Source organism: Epinephelus fuscoguttatus, linkage group LG13 (assembly GCF_011397635.1).
Source record: "Epinephelus fuscoguttatus linkage group LG13, E.fuscoguttatus.final_Chr_v1".
Classification (NCBI taxonomy): Eukaryota; Metazoa; Chordata; class Actinopteri; order Perciformes; family Serranidae; genus Epinephelus; species Epinephelus fuscoguttatus.
Window position 1 is genome coordinate 32,645,959 of NC_064764.1, and position 17,619 is coordinate 32,663,577.

General features: G+C 38.7%; 1 protein-coding gene across 1 annotated transcript in view; it reads left to right on the plus strand.

Moving 5' to 3' along the window:
• Positions 1-4,152: 4,152 nt before the first annotated feature.
• ints6 (integrator complex subunit 6) overlaps positions 4,153-17,619 on the plus strand; it is a 43,961-nt gene continuing 30,494 nt past the window's right edge. Inside the window, exons 1-3 of the mRNA XM_049594076.1 lie at positions 4,153-4,758; positions 4,898-4,975; positions 5,531-5,680. Coding sequence (XP_049450033.1) covers positions 4,648-4,758; positions 4,898-4,975; positions 5,531-5,680 — 339 coding nt within the window. The 5' untranslated portion in view covers positions 4,153-4,647. The remainder of the gene's footprint in view (positions 4,759-4,897; positions 4,976-5,530; positions 5,681-17,619) is intronic.

Below are 17,619 nucleotides of genomic sequence, written 5' to 3' on the forward strand. Positions count from 1 at the left end.
CTGACAGAGGCGTTCATTGCACATGATGTGTCCAAGGATTGGCAGAAATGAGAAAAACTACTACTAATGCTACTACTACTAATTCCTGACTTTTTACAGCTATGAATAATTGTATAATTTTCATTTTCTTTCAAAATCAAAGGAGACATAAATACAAAAGACAATCATTTAAAGTTGTATGTCTCTCCCCTAAGCCAAAATAAAATAGTCCCTCACAAGTGCTTAAAAAAGTATCTGATATGCCTCCCCCTGTTCGCACCACCACTCCCCCTCATAAATAACAAACAGTCCCTTTTTAAATTACGAGATTAATGTAACTGTAATCAGTTACAGTTGCTGAGAAACAATATACAGTTAAATTACAATTACTAATCAAAATGTTGGTGATACTGAAGAAGTTAATTGTGAAATATTCCTTTTCTGTAAAAAAAAATTATATATGTAGAACTAAACACTCATTATGTTGCTCTGCATCTTTTGACACCGCCTATCTGGAAGTTTTTCAGCTTTATTGTCGGATTTTTAAACATGTGTCCAAAAAAACGAATCTTAAATGAACAAGGATTTAATAGCAGCTCATTACTAAAATTATCATAATGGTCCCATTTACTATTAAGAAAACCTTTATAAATGATTTATACGCAGCAATTAATGTCTTTATTAGAGAGGTCCAGACTTAAAAGAGATTCAGGGAACAACCATTGCAGCAAGAAGCCAAGATATCCTGACCCTTGTATGTGTAAAGTCACAAAAACACTGGATCCTACATTTCCCATAATGCAACTTCCCAGCTCTCATTTGCCCCTCCCTCATGTGAATTCCCACACACTCCAAACTTCACATCCCCTGTCTGTAACAGAGGCTTCCTGCAAGAAATTCCTAACCTCGAAACCAAAGCAGAGAAAACTGATGGCATCATCGCTTTGTTTCTTTTCCCACCACACTTAGAGAGCTCCCTCCAGAGCCGCCAGAGACATCATACAGCTACTCTGACACACTGAGCAGAACTAACCTTGACTAGTAGGCTACACCCAACCTGAAGTTTAAAATGGGCAGAGTGCTCTTTTAGTAGTTAATAAATAATTTCCTAATGCTTTATAGATATGTTAAGAGCCATGAAAGAAACATTTGGGCTGCTGGGTTGTGGAAAGTCCTCCCCCAGCATAATGCTTTGCATACTTTGGAAAAGGGCTGCATTGTTATCTTGACCAAAATCTATTTATGGACAACTTACCAACATTTACAACAGCAGACTTATACTGTGCAGGAAATGATTTATTAGATGAACCTGTGGGACCTTTGTTAATAACTTTATGAACAAAAACAACATAAAAATAAGCTCTGATTCTCATTCAATTCAATTCAATACAACTTTATTTATCCACAAGGAAAATCTTGTGCCAGAGAATGCTTCAAATTACAGTAACCCTTAATAGAGTAACCACAGTTTAAAGTTCACAACAGGTCAGGGTCACTCATTGGGCCCAGTTTTGGAACAGTAGAGTATTAAATATCTGGCAAAATATCCAAATATACAAGATAAGAAGTGTTTTTAAGGAGCAAAGGTAAAACACAGTGTCTAAAAGACTAATAATAGGAGTACAATAAGTACAAGAGTTACTAACTATGAACTAAAATGCGTCAGAAAACAGATTTGCCTGATAATCAATTATGTTATATTGTATTTAGCCTGAGATGCAGCCAGAAACAGCATGATCATAACACTATAATAAAATTTTAATATAATTAAATGAGAAACCCACATGGAGTACCAACATTTGTAATTATATTATTATATTAAACAGAAACAAACAGCTATAGGCTATTATTTCCAGTAGGCCTAAATGTTATCTAAACAGAGCACAAACGCATGAGAGTCAAACAACTTCATCACTTGAAGTGCTCATTGTTTATTTAAAGCTACAGAATAGCGGCAATAACTGATAAACTTTACACTTCCTTGTTTACTGTGTTCAATACAGTGAATACAACGTATGCAGCCTGCTTTTATGTTGAAGGTATAAAAAAACGGGAAGTCTTTTTTAGCTTATTTTTTGTGGCTTCACATGTTTTATAAGCGGACCATCGCAGTAGTCAAGTACCCATGGCTACAAAACACTTCACTTCCGGTTATTACTTTCACGGTAAAACCCTTCCTGGTAAATGTATGTTTTGGCGACGTTTTCGATCCAAGTAAAGAGTTATCGTAAAACAAATAGATATTACATATTATCTAGTGAGATGGTGCGTGTCAATGTCAGCAAACACAACAATGTGACACGTTATAGCCCTTAAAAACACTTCTAGTGTCTCTCGTAGGTTGTTTACTAAAAGTTGTGAAACATGGGTACAATCATTTCCGGTCACATTTTCTCGGGACTTCAAAATAAAGTTCTATAAAGGGAAAGTAAAAGTAGGCTATGCTGTATAAAAAGTTGTATTGGGGTGGGGGGTTATATTATATTATATTATATTATATTATATTATATTTTTGGAACCGCAACAGTAGTGAAAACTAGGGCAATAAACTAAAGATATTTTGACATGTTAGGACTAGATTTTTGCACAATATTATAAACACATTTGTAAATCACAATATATCATGTAAAACAAGTGTAAATTGAAAAGAAAAATCTGTATATTTTTGCAAATTTAGCAAACCAATTAATGGCACAAATATAAAGCAACTTAAAAACCATACAAAAAAAAAAGTAATATTTTTGGCAGATATATAGATGAGGAAAGGTTGTGATAGGGGAGTGCATATTTATTTTGTTACATCGGGTGGTACTTGGACTGTAAATGAAGTGGGTTTGTTACTTATTTCATTGGGTGGTAAATAGACTGGGGATAGCTGTAAATAAATTTGTCAATTTGTTTAAATAATATATGAGTTAAAAGAAGAAATTTAAGAAAGGGGTAGGGACATAAGTTATATGTCTACCTGCTCCTTTTTGGACACTGTTATCTTTGTCTTGTTTATTTTTTATTATGTCTTTTTTTTGTTTTCAAAATAAAGTTTCGTTCATTAAAGTAGCCTACTCATTATTATGAATGGCCCATTTCAGAGGGATAGCTATGTTGCTGTTTTTATGACTAGATCAGTATTACCAAAGCATTACATTATAAGCAAGATTTTAATGTAGCTGGTCAAGGCGCAAGTACAATCAGCTGACAATAAATATCAGTACAACAAGTGTACATTTTTGCCCCCATTACACCATCCCCATCAATCATTTTATTCTGGAAAGTGTGTCAGTGACACACCGGAAACTGAAGTGTTGCGTGCGTGTGTGTGTTGCTGTAGAGAACTCTGTCAAACAAGAGGCGATAGCAATAGACCTTCCTCCTCTCTGCTATCGCCAGCTACCGGATGGTTTCCCCTTATTTTTGCGGAAGTGATGATATTTTCCAAGGAGCTACATTATGTAAATTGTATTGCACAATCGCGCACGTCTGGCTGAGTGTCATGTGGCAATAAGAGTGGATCCTGTTATCATTCAGTATCATGCGTGGCCTTTTGGGGATCAATAGAAATAAGTGTGGTGGATTAGTTGAGACAGTTTGCGTGACATAAGTTAGATTGTGTAAAGAACTCTGACTTTTACTTGTATATATCTCTTTTCAGCATAGTTTTAATATGTGATTCTCATGTAGGCCCAGGTCATTGCACATATGGGGGAGAAAAACAAAGTATAGCCATCTTAGAGCTGCAGGGTGTGTGAGTGCGTGCGCGCGCGCATGTCAGTCCCTTGCAGCCAAACCTCTTCCTTCACATCGTTTCGCAGAAAAGGGCTGTCTTTATTTGGTCATCACATGAAGTGCCATGGTGTCAGCGAGTACTTTCAGTGTCCCCCGGGTGTATCCTGGCTCTGCTTTCTTAATACACTGTATATTGTCTATCCTCAGTTTTCAGTCTTTTAGGGGTTGTCTTTCTCAGTAGCCCACGCCCGTACATAAGATGAGGTAAATGTTGTTATGTAATCAGCTCTCAGGGACAGACACGGGCCCAGTCCTAAACAAAACGTCCTCACACAGCAGCGGCAAAGCTCCAGGAAAGCGTGCGTCGCCACATATGTTGTATTCTTCAACACATATTGCATGTACAGAATTTTTTCCTTGCATTCCTGCCTCTCAGACGAGCAAGCATGCGCACGAGACGCTCAGCTTTGGCCTTATTTGGATATGGTAATGAGCGGCGCGGGACGGCCAATGAGGAGCGAGCGTTTGCGCACGTGACGCTGAGAGACCGCTTGGGAGGCGGGGTCAAACGCGGAGCTTAGGTTAAAACCAGTGGACAAGACACAGCGCATTCAGTGTAGGGAGAAGCAGGGACACACTATGAGGGGGAACTTTGTTTCTATGAAACTTAGGAATATTTGCAAAATATTGTAAAAATTATCAAAATCCCTCGTGAATCAATAACCTGCCCCTAGGGTTTGAGGTTTTTAGGTTAGTTCGCCCGGAAAGGGCTTCTACACTCACTATTCTTACACTTTTTTTGAAAGAATGTGTGAGACAGACAGTTAGCCAGCTAGCTAGCTAGCTGAGAGGTGATACAGGCGGCAGGAGAACAAAAGATTTTTTTTGCGTTTTGGCCGGTTGTACTGACACCAAGTCCATGCAGAACGTGTCATTACCATCACAATGCCCGTTTTACTTTTTCTGATAGACACGTCCGCTTCAATGAACCAGCGCACCCATCTGGGCACTACCTATCTGGACATAGCAAAAGGCGCTGTTGAGACTTTTATGAAGGTACTGTAACCACGGGACACATTCATATTGGGAGATCCCGAGCGGGGATTGCGGTTCAGATCATCTTTGTACTGTTGCAAGCTCGCCTGTCACAGCCGATCTCTCGATAACCGTAAATAATTCTCTACTATTTCCACAGCTCAGAGGGAGAGATCCGGCGAGCCGAGGGGACCGGTATATGTTGGTAAATTTTGAAGACGTTCCGTTCGGGATAAAGGTAGAGTTTGTTTTCGGGTCATGTCCAGCTTTACATTGCGCAGATTTGACTGTCCCCCTCCATCGCTCCACCACGTTGTGATCACTACATCAATTGTGTAGAGGAAATCTTCAGGAGGAGCTTTCATACCCCTTTTAAAACATGGCCGACATTTTGTTTCAATGTGAGCAGCAAGGAACTCTGGGTGTTATTTATACAGCGAGGTGATATCTGGGGGGAGAGGGAGGAGGAGGTGGTGGTGGAGGGTGACAGACTAGCTTACTTTACTTGTTTAGACCAAATTGCCACTTTAGTCACGGCACACATTGTAATGTGTGATGTGTGTGCCGGTCGCAGCAGCCTGGCACATCTCAGCTGCGGTGCTGTCACATTATTGGCTTGGGCACATAAAGAGGAAGCGACCTATATATGTGTTTATCACTTTAAAGTCATAATAAAAAAGTTAACCCTTGACTTCTGCAGAAGTTGCCTGGTGCTCACAACAGTGGTGTAGTTATTTAACTTTGTGCTTGTTGCTAACCAAATATGTTTTGTTGTTGGTGTTTTCTTTCAAAGGCTGGATGGAAGGAGAGCCATGCCACCTTCATGACAGAGCTGAGGAACCTCCAAGCAACCGGGCTCACATCTATCGGCCAGTCCTTGAGGACCGCTTTTGATTTACTCAATCTCAATAGATTAGTGACTGGGATAGACAACTATGGACAGGTACGTAGCACTGGAGAGGCAGACAGGAAATCAGCTTGATAATACAAGTGTTATAATGACCTGGTGCAATGTGCCCCCCCTACAGACCTGACCCCTGCTCCCCTTCCCCTATCCCCAGTCTTACAAGCATCAACCACCTGCATACTGTGACCCCACACACTTTCAGTCATGTGCTCATGACACAAACATGCCAGCAACAAAGTAAAAACAGGAACTTATTTTTGCACTGCAGTAACCGTTATTGATTACGACATTGATTTGGAGACTCGAGATTGCGCTGCAAACTGCCACTTTGAGAAATCATGGACAGCTTGGTGCTAATATTGGGGATTTATTTAGATTTATAGAGATTAAAGTGTAGTCGTGCATGATGTAGTTAAAATCTGAGAATCTCCTACAACACATTTAAAATTCTAAGTTATTTTATAAGGTACACTTTACTAAAACTAATGCTCTCTAGTACAACAGACCTGCTTTAAATCCCAACTTTATACGGGTTGTAATATTTTAAATTTTTTGGAGCTGCTTCGGGGAGGCGTTACTTAAAGGGGAACACCACCAAAATTGAGAACTCCACTATGTTATTTCCACACCCTGGGAAATATAAATCAATATTTGCTAGCACATGCTACTCTCTAAAAAGCCAGAAACCAGAGAAGTTAGTCTCAAACTTGTGATGTCATAGGGTATAAAACGTCTGGAGCTGCTACATAGACGATTAATAGGAACCTGATGTCATGGCAGATGGCCTTTTTTATAGAGTGTCAGACAGGATGACACTGAGTTTACAGTAACTTCCAGGTAGAAAACCACCATATTTTCAACACCCAACCTCACTGTCACAGTGCTTTCAAATGGAGAACTGACGGCGTTATCTCAAAGCCAGCAGAGTACGGGTGCTGCTGGTTTACAGCTGCCTCGACTGGTTTAAGGTGTAAGGTGATGCAGAGGAAATAATCCAAATATAGTTCACACTTAAATTGATACTTTCTTTAGGTGGCTGAAATATGTTTTACTGCAGCCCTCCTCCACAGCGGTACATTTCCTTGAGTCCGTGTGGGTAGATTAGGTTCATCAGAGAGCTAATAAAGAAGCGTAGTACTTGAAAGAAGCACAGCAGAAACATCAGATAGGTCGGACCCTCATGTTTGGTTATATATCTTTATATGTTACAGTTATGGCTGTAAATTTCAACTGTCTTTGAACAGAAAATCCTGCACACTGCTCTTGCTCAGCTTTACAATTTATTGGTGACACTAACGTTTCAGTCCTACTGGAGTGTTCAACGCCGAAACGTTAGTGTTACTAATAAATTGTACAGCTGAGCAGTGTGTGGGATTTTCTGTTCAAAGACTTAAGTGATATTTTCCAATGCAGCTGCATCTGAGACAGCTGGATGCACGAATATCTCTTTTCAAACAAATAATAATAATTATAATAAAACATTGTATTTATAGGCGCCTCTAACGACACTCAAGGTCACCTGACAGGCAAAGAGAGAGAAAATGACAGCAGATTAAAAAGTCAGCGAGGTAAGGATTAAAGAAGCATAAAATAAATAATAAAGTAAAATAACAGAACACAAGATTAATAATCAGCAAAACAAGTTTTCAGTGAATAAAATGCAGAGAAAATAGTGGATGTGTGTGGCTAGATGGACGGAGTCAAACTGAATAGGCTAGAAAGAGGTGAGTTTTGAAAGTAGTGAGGGTTGATGTTGATGAGAGTTGAGGCGCAGGGCGGGGCAGCTGAAGACTCAGGTGGTCAGGTGGTCAGGTGGGCTGGCAGGACAGTGAGGTTGATGCAAGAGGAAGACCTGAGAGTGCAGGTGGGGGTGTGCAAGAGTTGGGAGAGGGACAGAGGAGCTTGGCTGTGGATGGCCTTAAAGGTGCGGAGTAAGATCATAAAGTCAGTGCGGTATTTAACTGGGAGCCGATGCAAAGTGATTTCAGGAGTCAGTAAAGATCAGTCGAAAAACTGAGGGCGATGCAGCAGGGGCCGGGGAGTAGCGGCCATTAATCACGGCAGCGTTCACTTCCCGGAAGTCAAATGAAAATTACAACAGAAACACTGGTAAACCAATTTGTCAATTTCACGTATCTCCACAAATAAAATCAAAGTTCTGTTTGTCACATTCCCCTGGGTGCTCTCCGTCTGTGGATTAGCTCCAGCCTTTATACCTGATGACATCACAAATTTGAGTTTCAGCACTCTGGTTTTTGGTTTTGGGAGAGCTGTTCATGTTGACTACAATTTTCGAGTATCTAGATCATAGGGATAACATGCATGAAGTTTGAAAATGGGCGTATTTCCCCTTTAAGGGTCAGGTAAGAGCTGCTGTTACACTGTTATCCTGAGAGTTGTTCCTAATATTTAGTCCACCCTCACTGACACAGATGAGTTGGACAAAGTATTTGGAGCAACTCTCAGCGCCTCTCTGAAGCGTTCTCAACAAAAACTGAACATTATAGCCATCATAAAGATGTGATTTACTGCTGGGTTGTTGTTGTTTTAGACTGCATAATGTTTTGCTTGGTAGCCCTAAAGAAAATAGGAACTGAGTGTAGTTCCCTGCTCGCCAGAGGACCTTTAAACTTTCCATGGAGTCCACTCTCAAGCTTTTTGGGAGGAGAAAATATTTTTATATTTTATTCTGTCACCTGTATCTATCTATGTCATATATTTGAATTATTTGAAGGTATGCTATGCAGGAATTGTTGATTCCTGTTTGCAAACGGTATCTCCAGCAAAAGTGAAAGTGAAAGGCAACCCCATACTCGCTCTTATTTCAAATGAGCTTTGCCAGTTTGGCGTTTCACCTCGCTATATTTGCATTTTTTTCAGCGCTGTGTTCACAATTTTTGCTGCCGCCTCTTGGATGCATGCTGCTCACCTTTTGGCACCTGGATGCTACCTTTTTAAAAAGTGTGACCTCACCTGAGCACCGTGGGCGTACACACAGAGGAACATCCTGAACATAGCACGAAAGTGGGTCATAGGTGATGAGCCTGTACATTGTTTTTTAGTAACATCCTGCATAGCATACCTTTTTAAATATCTGATAAACAAGGTTGTGAATGTCAGGATATTCAAGAAAAGGCTTCACAAGAAGAAATGCGCTTTAAATTAGACGCCATTGATGTTGTTTTCCATTGTTTTGCACAACTTGGTTTTAATTTGTGAACTTGAAACAAGGCTCTCCTCCAGCTGAACCGCAGAGTTGGTCTGATTCACAGCTGGTAGCCTTCGTTCACGTATAATTAATTGGGACTGAATATAGCAAAGAAATATTCCTTGAGCCCACAAAGTCTGGTACTAATTCAATATTACTGGCCCAGCTCCATAAATGCTGCCTAACAATGACATCACCAGTTTAAATCTCTGTGGTCAAACTTCCAGTTTAGGGAGGCAGCTGCTGAAAGTAGAACTGCATGAGAGAGAGCAAGTATGAAGGATAGAAGCTGTGGTGGTGTTCACAGTTTGAGTGCTGCTCTAATGTCGATGACAACCTCTCCTTTCATCGTGCCACTTCCCGTGCACCATAACACACAATGACCACAGTGGATCCATCCTGATTTAGTCTCATTAGAAGGCAACAGGAGATGCATCACACCAGCCTGTGAGGTTTTCTTGTCTCCTGTCCAGTCTGTTGAAATGCAGTTTTCTGCCAGAGTAGTCATTATTAATGTAAGCTCAAAAGTCTAGTCCATACCCAGTGTGACTGCTAAGTGAGTCCACACACTGGATGTAGAACCTGGACGTCTGTTTACCACTCTGGAGGTAAGTCAGCAGGAGCAGTCGTAAATGCTTAGCAAGCATTTCCTGAGTAACAAACGACTGATCCGCAACATGCAGGGTAACACATTGCAGGGTAACACATATGACATACATAATGTATGTCAGGCACTCTCGGGGAGTTTGAATGTCAAATGCCAACCAGGCTGGCAGAAGCGATATGGACACAGACACATGCCTGTGACCGCAAACAGCACATGCTGAGGTCAAGGTTACTGTGTCCCGCTCCGCTGACCTCTAACGACAGGTTGATTTAACAGTATTTATAATTTAATGACCTGTTCTCGCTGGCTTTTCACAACTGGAGGTCAGTTTCAGAAAGAATGGCACGCTCACCTCTTTGACATCATAGCCGCTGTTGTAATGAGCAGTAAATATTTTATTTAGCTTATTGTGTCCTTTCAAAAGAAGTTGTGTAATGAACTTTTTAATGGGCTGCAACTGACAATTATTTCATAAATGATTAATCTGTTATTTAAAAAGAATAATTAAAAAATATTAAAATGTAGTTATTATTAAATAAATACATATATTTAAAAATATAAAATTATTAAATTATTTTATACTTAATCCCTTATTTATTTATTTATTTATTTAAATTTAGTCATGATGATATTAAAAATAATGAGAAATACCTATCACAGTTTCCTATAGCTGGAGCTGCAATGATTAATCAACCAGTTTTCAGCTATTAAATGAATCCCCAACTAATTTGATAACTGCTTATTAAGTCTGAGTAAATAAATTAAAATAAAAAATCTCTGATTCCAGCTTCATAAATATGAATATTTTTATTTATTTATTTTTTTACTCCTATGACAAAACAAGACATTAGAGGACGTCATCTTGGGCGCTGGGAAACACTAATCAACATTTTTCACTATTTTCTGACATTTTATAGACAAAACAAGGATGATTAATTAAGAAAATAATCCACAATGAAAGTAACTGTCAGTTGTAGCCCCACCCAAAATGGCATCTTCATATTTATAATAATAAAAGCATATTAAAAAGACGACAGATGAAAATAAGAAATAAGGCTAAAAATTAAAAACGTATCACTTAAAGTAAATACAATAAAAAGAATAAAAGCAATAAACACACAATAATAATAATAATGAGGATCAAGATGGATTAAAAGTTAATTAAAAAGACGACAAGACACAAAGACGGGCTTTAATAAGTGATTTAAAACCTTTAGATTTAGGCTTCGACTTTGGAACGGCGAGAAGAATCCCACCTGAGGATCCAACGTGCTCATACAGGGTCAACACTTTTGCCATGTAGCTTGAGGCTGAACCCAGACGAGCTTTAAAAGTGATCAGTAAAATCTTTAAAATCAATATTTAACACACAGGCAGCCAGTGCAGAGAAACCAGGATTGGGGTCATGCAGTGTCGTCTGCTGCTGTAGTGCTTCTTGTGTCTGAGCAACAGTGGAAAACTTGAAGATGTTTACTTGACAGTCATCTAAAATTGAGAAAAGCAGCAATTCATTTTTAGTATATTGATTAATAGACTGTTTTGTAACTTGTTTTGTTTCCTTAAAGTGAAGCAGATTGCTTTAAAGGAAGTGGATCAAGTGTGTCTCTGCAGAGAGTTCATTTGTTTATGAGCAGATTATGCTGTTAACTGTTTCAAAGCGAGCGTCACATTCACACTAATAATGATACTCCTGCATGCACTTGTCTTTTTATCTGGTTAAAGCAGCACATGGGGTGCAGATGTTAGTGATAAACCGAATTTCCTCTGAATTTATCTGAAGGGTCTGTGTTGTTTCAAGTTTACGAGCAGAGAGGCTGTAAGGCTGAATCTTCTCAGGTGCAGTCAGAACTCTGAGAGGTTTCATCAGCGCTCTGATGACTACACACACTCACACACACTCTTTGTCTTTATGTTTTTCTGTCTCAATTTACCTCAGCAGCTGCAAATCAAAGCCGAACCAAAGTGATGCAGTGGCTCGTGCTCTGTTGACTTTGTATTCGAAAGGGCCCCGTGTAATGACTCAATATCGTACGCTTTGCTTTCCAATTTAATTAATGAAGAGAAGTCAACTTTGATTTTTCATCTTAAGCGCTCGAGGTGTAAGACGTTCAGTGGGGACAAGAGTTAGAGAGGCAGTGCGGGGGGAGACAAAGGGGGAGAGAGGCTGTGGGGGAGTTAATATTGCCCTGGAGTGCTTCTCGCTACTGTAACAAAGAGCCCTCCAGGTTGCCAGGCATCTGAGGTGACTCTCCCCAGGGAGATGAAGAGGAGTATGGAGGCAGGGAGGGAGGCAGCCAGCGGGTAATCCTGACACTGATCACAGTTTCATTAAGAGAGCAATGAAAGAGGGAGAGAAAGGGAGGACAGGAACGGTGGAGAGAGGAAGTAATATGATCGGAGATGTTTGGTCGGAAGTAAACACGTCAGCACCGGTGATGAACGCAACTTTAATGGATCTCCATCAGTCTGGTGTTGTGTTGGCAAACCAGCTGGTCCTGCTGTTTTAAGATGGATGAGCTGTCTATGGAGACAGCTACAGATGATTTGGGCTCCGATTACTGATTATTTTCATTATTGATTAGTGTTTTGATTATTTTGTCATTTAATCATTTGTCTGAAACTTCTTTATTGAATTGAATTGAATTTAATTTAATTTATTATTATTTTATTTTATCCCATTTTATTTTATTTTATTTTATCCCATTTTGTTTTGTTTTATTTTATCCCATTTTATTTTATTTTGTTTTATTTTATCCCATTTTATTTTGTTTTGTTTTTGTTTTATTTTATCCCATTTTATTTTATTTTGTTTTATTTTATCCCATTTTATTTTATTTTATTTTATCCCATTTTGTTTTGTTTTATTTTATCCCATTTTATTTTGTTTTGTTTTTGTTTTATTTTATCCCATTTTTTTTGTTTTATTTTATCCCATTTTATTTTGTTTTGTTTCATTTTATCCCATTTTATTTTATTTTATTGTTTTGTTTTATCCCATTTAGTTTTGTTTTATTTTATCCCATTTTATTTTATGTTACCCCATTTTGTTTTATTTTATTTTGTTTTGTTTTATTTTATCCCATTTTATTTTATTTTGTTTTATTTTATCCCATTTTATTTTATTTTGTTTTGTTTTGTTTTATCCCATTTAGTTTTGTTTTTATTATGTATTTTTCTATTAAAATAACAAAACAACATATAGCAACACACAGCACAGTACACATATACATATCTGGGAGTCATGTTACCATGGCTAAGCCTCCGTCTGGCAACCAGTTTAGACTTGCCATTAGTATGTTAATGATTCCCCCAAATAAGTACCATAACATATACACAATACATACACACTTCTCCACAAATGATGTTATACATAACACTCACAAACATACACATACACACAAACGTAGATTAAATAGGAGCATGTACAGAGGAGGGTGAGAGGGCAAAAGAAACGACAGCATAAAGTTAAGAAAAATAAAATTATAATATTAAAAAGTTAATAATTATATTGATTGCAATAGTAATAAAAGAAAAATCCATATAAACATATGATAAATAATTCTTCATCAGCATAATAATGTGGTCTTGAGTAGGCTGAATCTGATCCATCGTGCACAGCGCCAGTGGTTGGGGGCGAAAATGGGTCCTGGATATATCCAGTGTACTATTACATAATTACATTTCCACTTCTGATTCTTATCAAAACAGCAGGTAATTATTTTTTCTGTTGCTTAGTGTGTCAACAGATCAGTTTATTGGTCCATCTCAACCAGATATAGATAACCTATCGCTAAGAAACTCGGTCAACTGGTATTCTCTCGCTTAAAAATGTTTTCTCGGGATCTTGAACTATTAATTCACACTTTCATTCCCTGCTGTCTTGATTATTCAGGGAGTCTGCAGGTCCTTAAAAAGTCTTAAAATGCTTAAAATTCAATTTTATCAATAGGCCGTAAATGTAATTAAAAAGTCTTAAATTTGAATTTGGTAGGTCTTAATTACCACAGACATTTAATCTAATTTCATTTATCCATATTTTAATTTGTATATGTCAAAATGAGTCAAGCGCTTCTCATTTCTAATGTTACAGATCTTTAAACATACCACTGAACCCAGTACTGCCTTTACTTTATATTTCCACATACCTGTTGGCACAATAGTGATTAACCTAACTCTAATAACTATATTCCTACATAAAGCCTTCCTCTGCCCAGTACCACATGTATACTTTCTTCCTTTATACTTACCTGCAATGCTCGAATAGAAAAAGATGATTTGTCGAAAAATCAGTCTTAAATTTAGTAAAAAATGATCTTAAAAAGCATTAAATATAAGTGTCTGATACCTGTAGACACCCAGTTATTGAAATTCCCTATACCAGAGCTCAAAATCCTGAGTGAATATGAGCGGTAGTGCACATATAATTTGAGCTGAACGCTACATTCACCGTTGAACGTAACTTGATAGAAAACAGTAGTTGTTGGGCTGCTAACTCTTACGCAGTTGACACTTTTTACATGCGTTCACGCCACATGTCCATTTTCCTACATTATGAAAAAACAAATTTGCAACAGATAACGCTGCAGCGTAAGAAGAGGACATTGACAGTGCACGGACAGACAAGACAGAGCTGCACAGTGCGACAGCAGCAGCGTCAAACACTGCGGTCAGGCCAGCTGCCACTTGAGTTTGAGTCACATATGTTTGTGCCGGTATTGTACCGATACATGGAGTGGCCAGAAAGTACAAAGGATAATTCTCCTGAAAATATAACCATATTAAATTTGAACTAGCTTCACTGCACATTACCGTACAAGGGAGACTTTGAACTTTAAGTTTGCCAAAATGTCCGTGTTGTGAAAGACGACAGTTACACCAAACAGTGCAGTAAGAAAAACATTGGTGCAGCTAAAAATAATTTTTGTTGGATGTCATTTTAAAAGTTTCATGTCCCCATGCACGTACACAGGAAAGAGTATTTCAGGCTCTGCTTTGCATCTGCCTCAGTCAAGGTGCTCTAAATCGTTTACAGCTGCTTAAAAATGCAGCTGCCAGGCCATTAACTAGAGCTCACCATCGGTCACACATTACACCTGGTGTTGCATCCCTCTGTGGCCTTCCTGTAAAATTCAGAATAAACTACGCGATCCTGTTGACTACATATGAAGCACTGCATGACCTTGCCCTCAGTTACATTTCTGATTCGTTCCTACTTCTCCTATCCTTGAATCTCGGCCTGCTGTCCATCACCTGCTCCAGCTGCAAAACAAAAGCTGACTGTGCATTCGCTGTTTCAGCCCCGACCCTCTGGAATCAAACTCCCTGATCGATCAGATTCACTGAATCTTTGGACAGTTTGAAGCAGCTTCTAAAAACCCGTCTTTATAAGCAAGCCTTTTTTTCTCAAGGTCTTTTTATTGGCATTTGAAGTCACACACGATGTGGTGAATCAAAAATACAGCTGACAAGTTTCTGCTCCAGCAGAGCCCCATCCCTGTTGTACTGTTTAGTGATCAAACTGAATCAACTGCATTAGTAATTACAAGTACAGTGTGACAGAAATCATATGAGACACAAAAAATAAATAAATACATTAAATTTAAAAATGCAATGGACAAAAAAAAGTAGATAATAATGAGGCATAAGGAAAAACTAACAAAAAATAATTGAAAGCTACAAATAAGTAAATTATATTTGAATTATTTAAATTAAATTATTTAAATTAAATACAGTAAATTATTTTATAGTCAATTATTTAAATTGTATTAATTTAAATTATTTAAATTAAATACAGTAAATTATTATTTTATAGTAAATTATTAAATTATTTAAATTAAATATAGTAAATTATATTAAATATGGATAGTACAAAATGCAACATCAATGGTGTCCATTTTTTCTATACAGGTTAAAAATGGTTGCCATATTGCATACAATTTCTGAACACACCCTCTTATAGAATAACTAGTTTTCTTATGCCAAAGCTATCATATTTTTTGCTTAGCGACTAAGATGTATATCTTGTGTACCTACTCCAAATACTGCAGTAGTAGCAGACGGTTTCTCCGGCAACTTCCAAAAAAATGAAAGCGTTTTAAATATTGACTTCCAGAAACTATTTAGTTTTGGACAAAGCCAAAACATGTGTAAAGGTGGCTGGCGCCTGCCTGCATCAGTCACACATAGGGCTGGGCGATATGAACAAATATTCATATCTCAGTATTTTTAGGCTAGATGGCGATACACGATAAATATCTCAGTATTTTCTACGAAATGAGCCACATTTTTGTCACAAGCACTTTTTCCAAAAAACGACTGTGATCAAAATAAAATGCAAAGACAGGGTATTTTTGCCCTGTTTGAAAATATGCAGCTGCACAACATGTAAATGAAACATTAAACAGAATAAATAGCAGAGCTGTACATTACATTTTTGCACATAGTGCTGGAGCTACAGAGGTTTAAAGGTTTGCAGCACCGGACACAAAACTAACATGAGTATAAAGGTATCAAGTAGGTCTAAATCCACTGTAGTTTGAAACAATTAAAAAGCTTTGTGGGGGAAGTTAAAAAGTAGTTTTCCATCTGTTGGCCTTTCAAATGAATCTAGTGCTGGAAAATGATTTAAATATTCTTATTTATTTAAGCTATTGATCATATTTATGCATAGAGCACCAACAGAGAGGCCGAGGGAGGGAAGGAACGAGAGAGACGTTTTGTCTGCGTTATATGTCGTGTATTTGAAGCGTCTGTGTTGTCGCTGCATTTTTAAAACAGATCTGTCACATGCATCCAGGCGCTGTCTCATTGTCACACATCAGACTACAACTACCAAAAAGATCGGCGATGCTCTATGATCCACCACACACACAAACTAGCAAACAAATACTCATCTGACACGATCAAATAGCTCTGCCTGTGTGCTACTGTGCTAATTTCATTCATCTCACAGACTGATTTAGCGTAGCACATGCAACATATAAACTCATGTTGCACTGCAGACTAATGAACGGACAGATTGAACAGAGGAGCAGCTCTGTGTCTCTCTCTGTGTTGCTGGAGAACTTGAAAATGAGTAGGGCGGAGAGTGTGGGAGGGAGAGATGCCCACTGGTGTGGCTTTTCGGTAGGACAGCGTTAAGCAACTTGACCCTATATCGATGTAAACGGTGTTGTCTACATCTATATCTTGCTTGAAAATATATCAATATTTCGAACACAGACGTTGTATCGGCCAGCTGTAGTCACACATGGGATCGACACTAGGCGTGAGCTTAGCTAAGTTTACTTCTGACCAGACACAGACCAGATCATCCGTCTCCTGGACTACTGTGTGGACAAAGTGACCGTTTCAATTTTTGTTTTTATAAAAGTTACCAAATGTACCTTTAACTCTACATGTGATAACACACTGACCTGTCTGACTGTAGTGGACGAGACTACAGGAGCAGAGCTGCCTGCTGCTCTGTATCATCAGTACGGACTGATGTGATGCTCCCAAAATCTAATTTAAATAGCTACATTTGGCTTTTTTTAGCCCCCTTATGACCGACACCTAATTGCATAGCAACAGTAAAAGCTCTGATGTGACACGGATGAAATCATCACTCGTCTGGCAACTAAGCCTCATCGCCAACTCATTCGCATGCTAAGAAAGTGCTCGTATCATTTCGGGGTTGGGAGAAACAAAATTGCCAGGTTGTCATGGATACCTGGAGCACAGTGGATCTTGGTAGTATCCTGCTCTGTTTACTTTGGGCTGTTTGTGTAACCGGACAGATCCATCATTCAGCGGGAGCCACAGCCTACAGGTAGAGTCCAAACTGAGCGGCTCCACATCCATTAATAATCACAGCGCTGTCAGGACAGGATGGCCTTTGTGAAGCCTCTGTGCGGCTCCGCAGTGAGGTCCAGTCAGTGTGCTGACGGGTTTTTTTCGCTGACAGGACTGCGCTGAGGTTTTTACACTGTTAACTCGCCGAGTTATTCTGTGGCCTCTGTGGAGATCCCACAGGGCTGATGCATAGTGATAAATGCAGTGCTGCTCCAGTTTCATTTTATCAGTGTGTGGAGTGCTGGTGTCATGAAATATTGTGGGGTCTAGCAGAAAAGAGATCCTCAGGTAATGCACTGTGCTGTGGTGGAAGATAGAGCGAACATA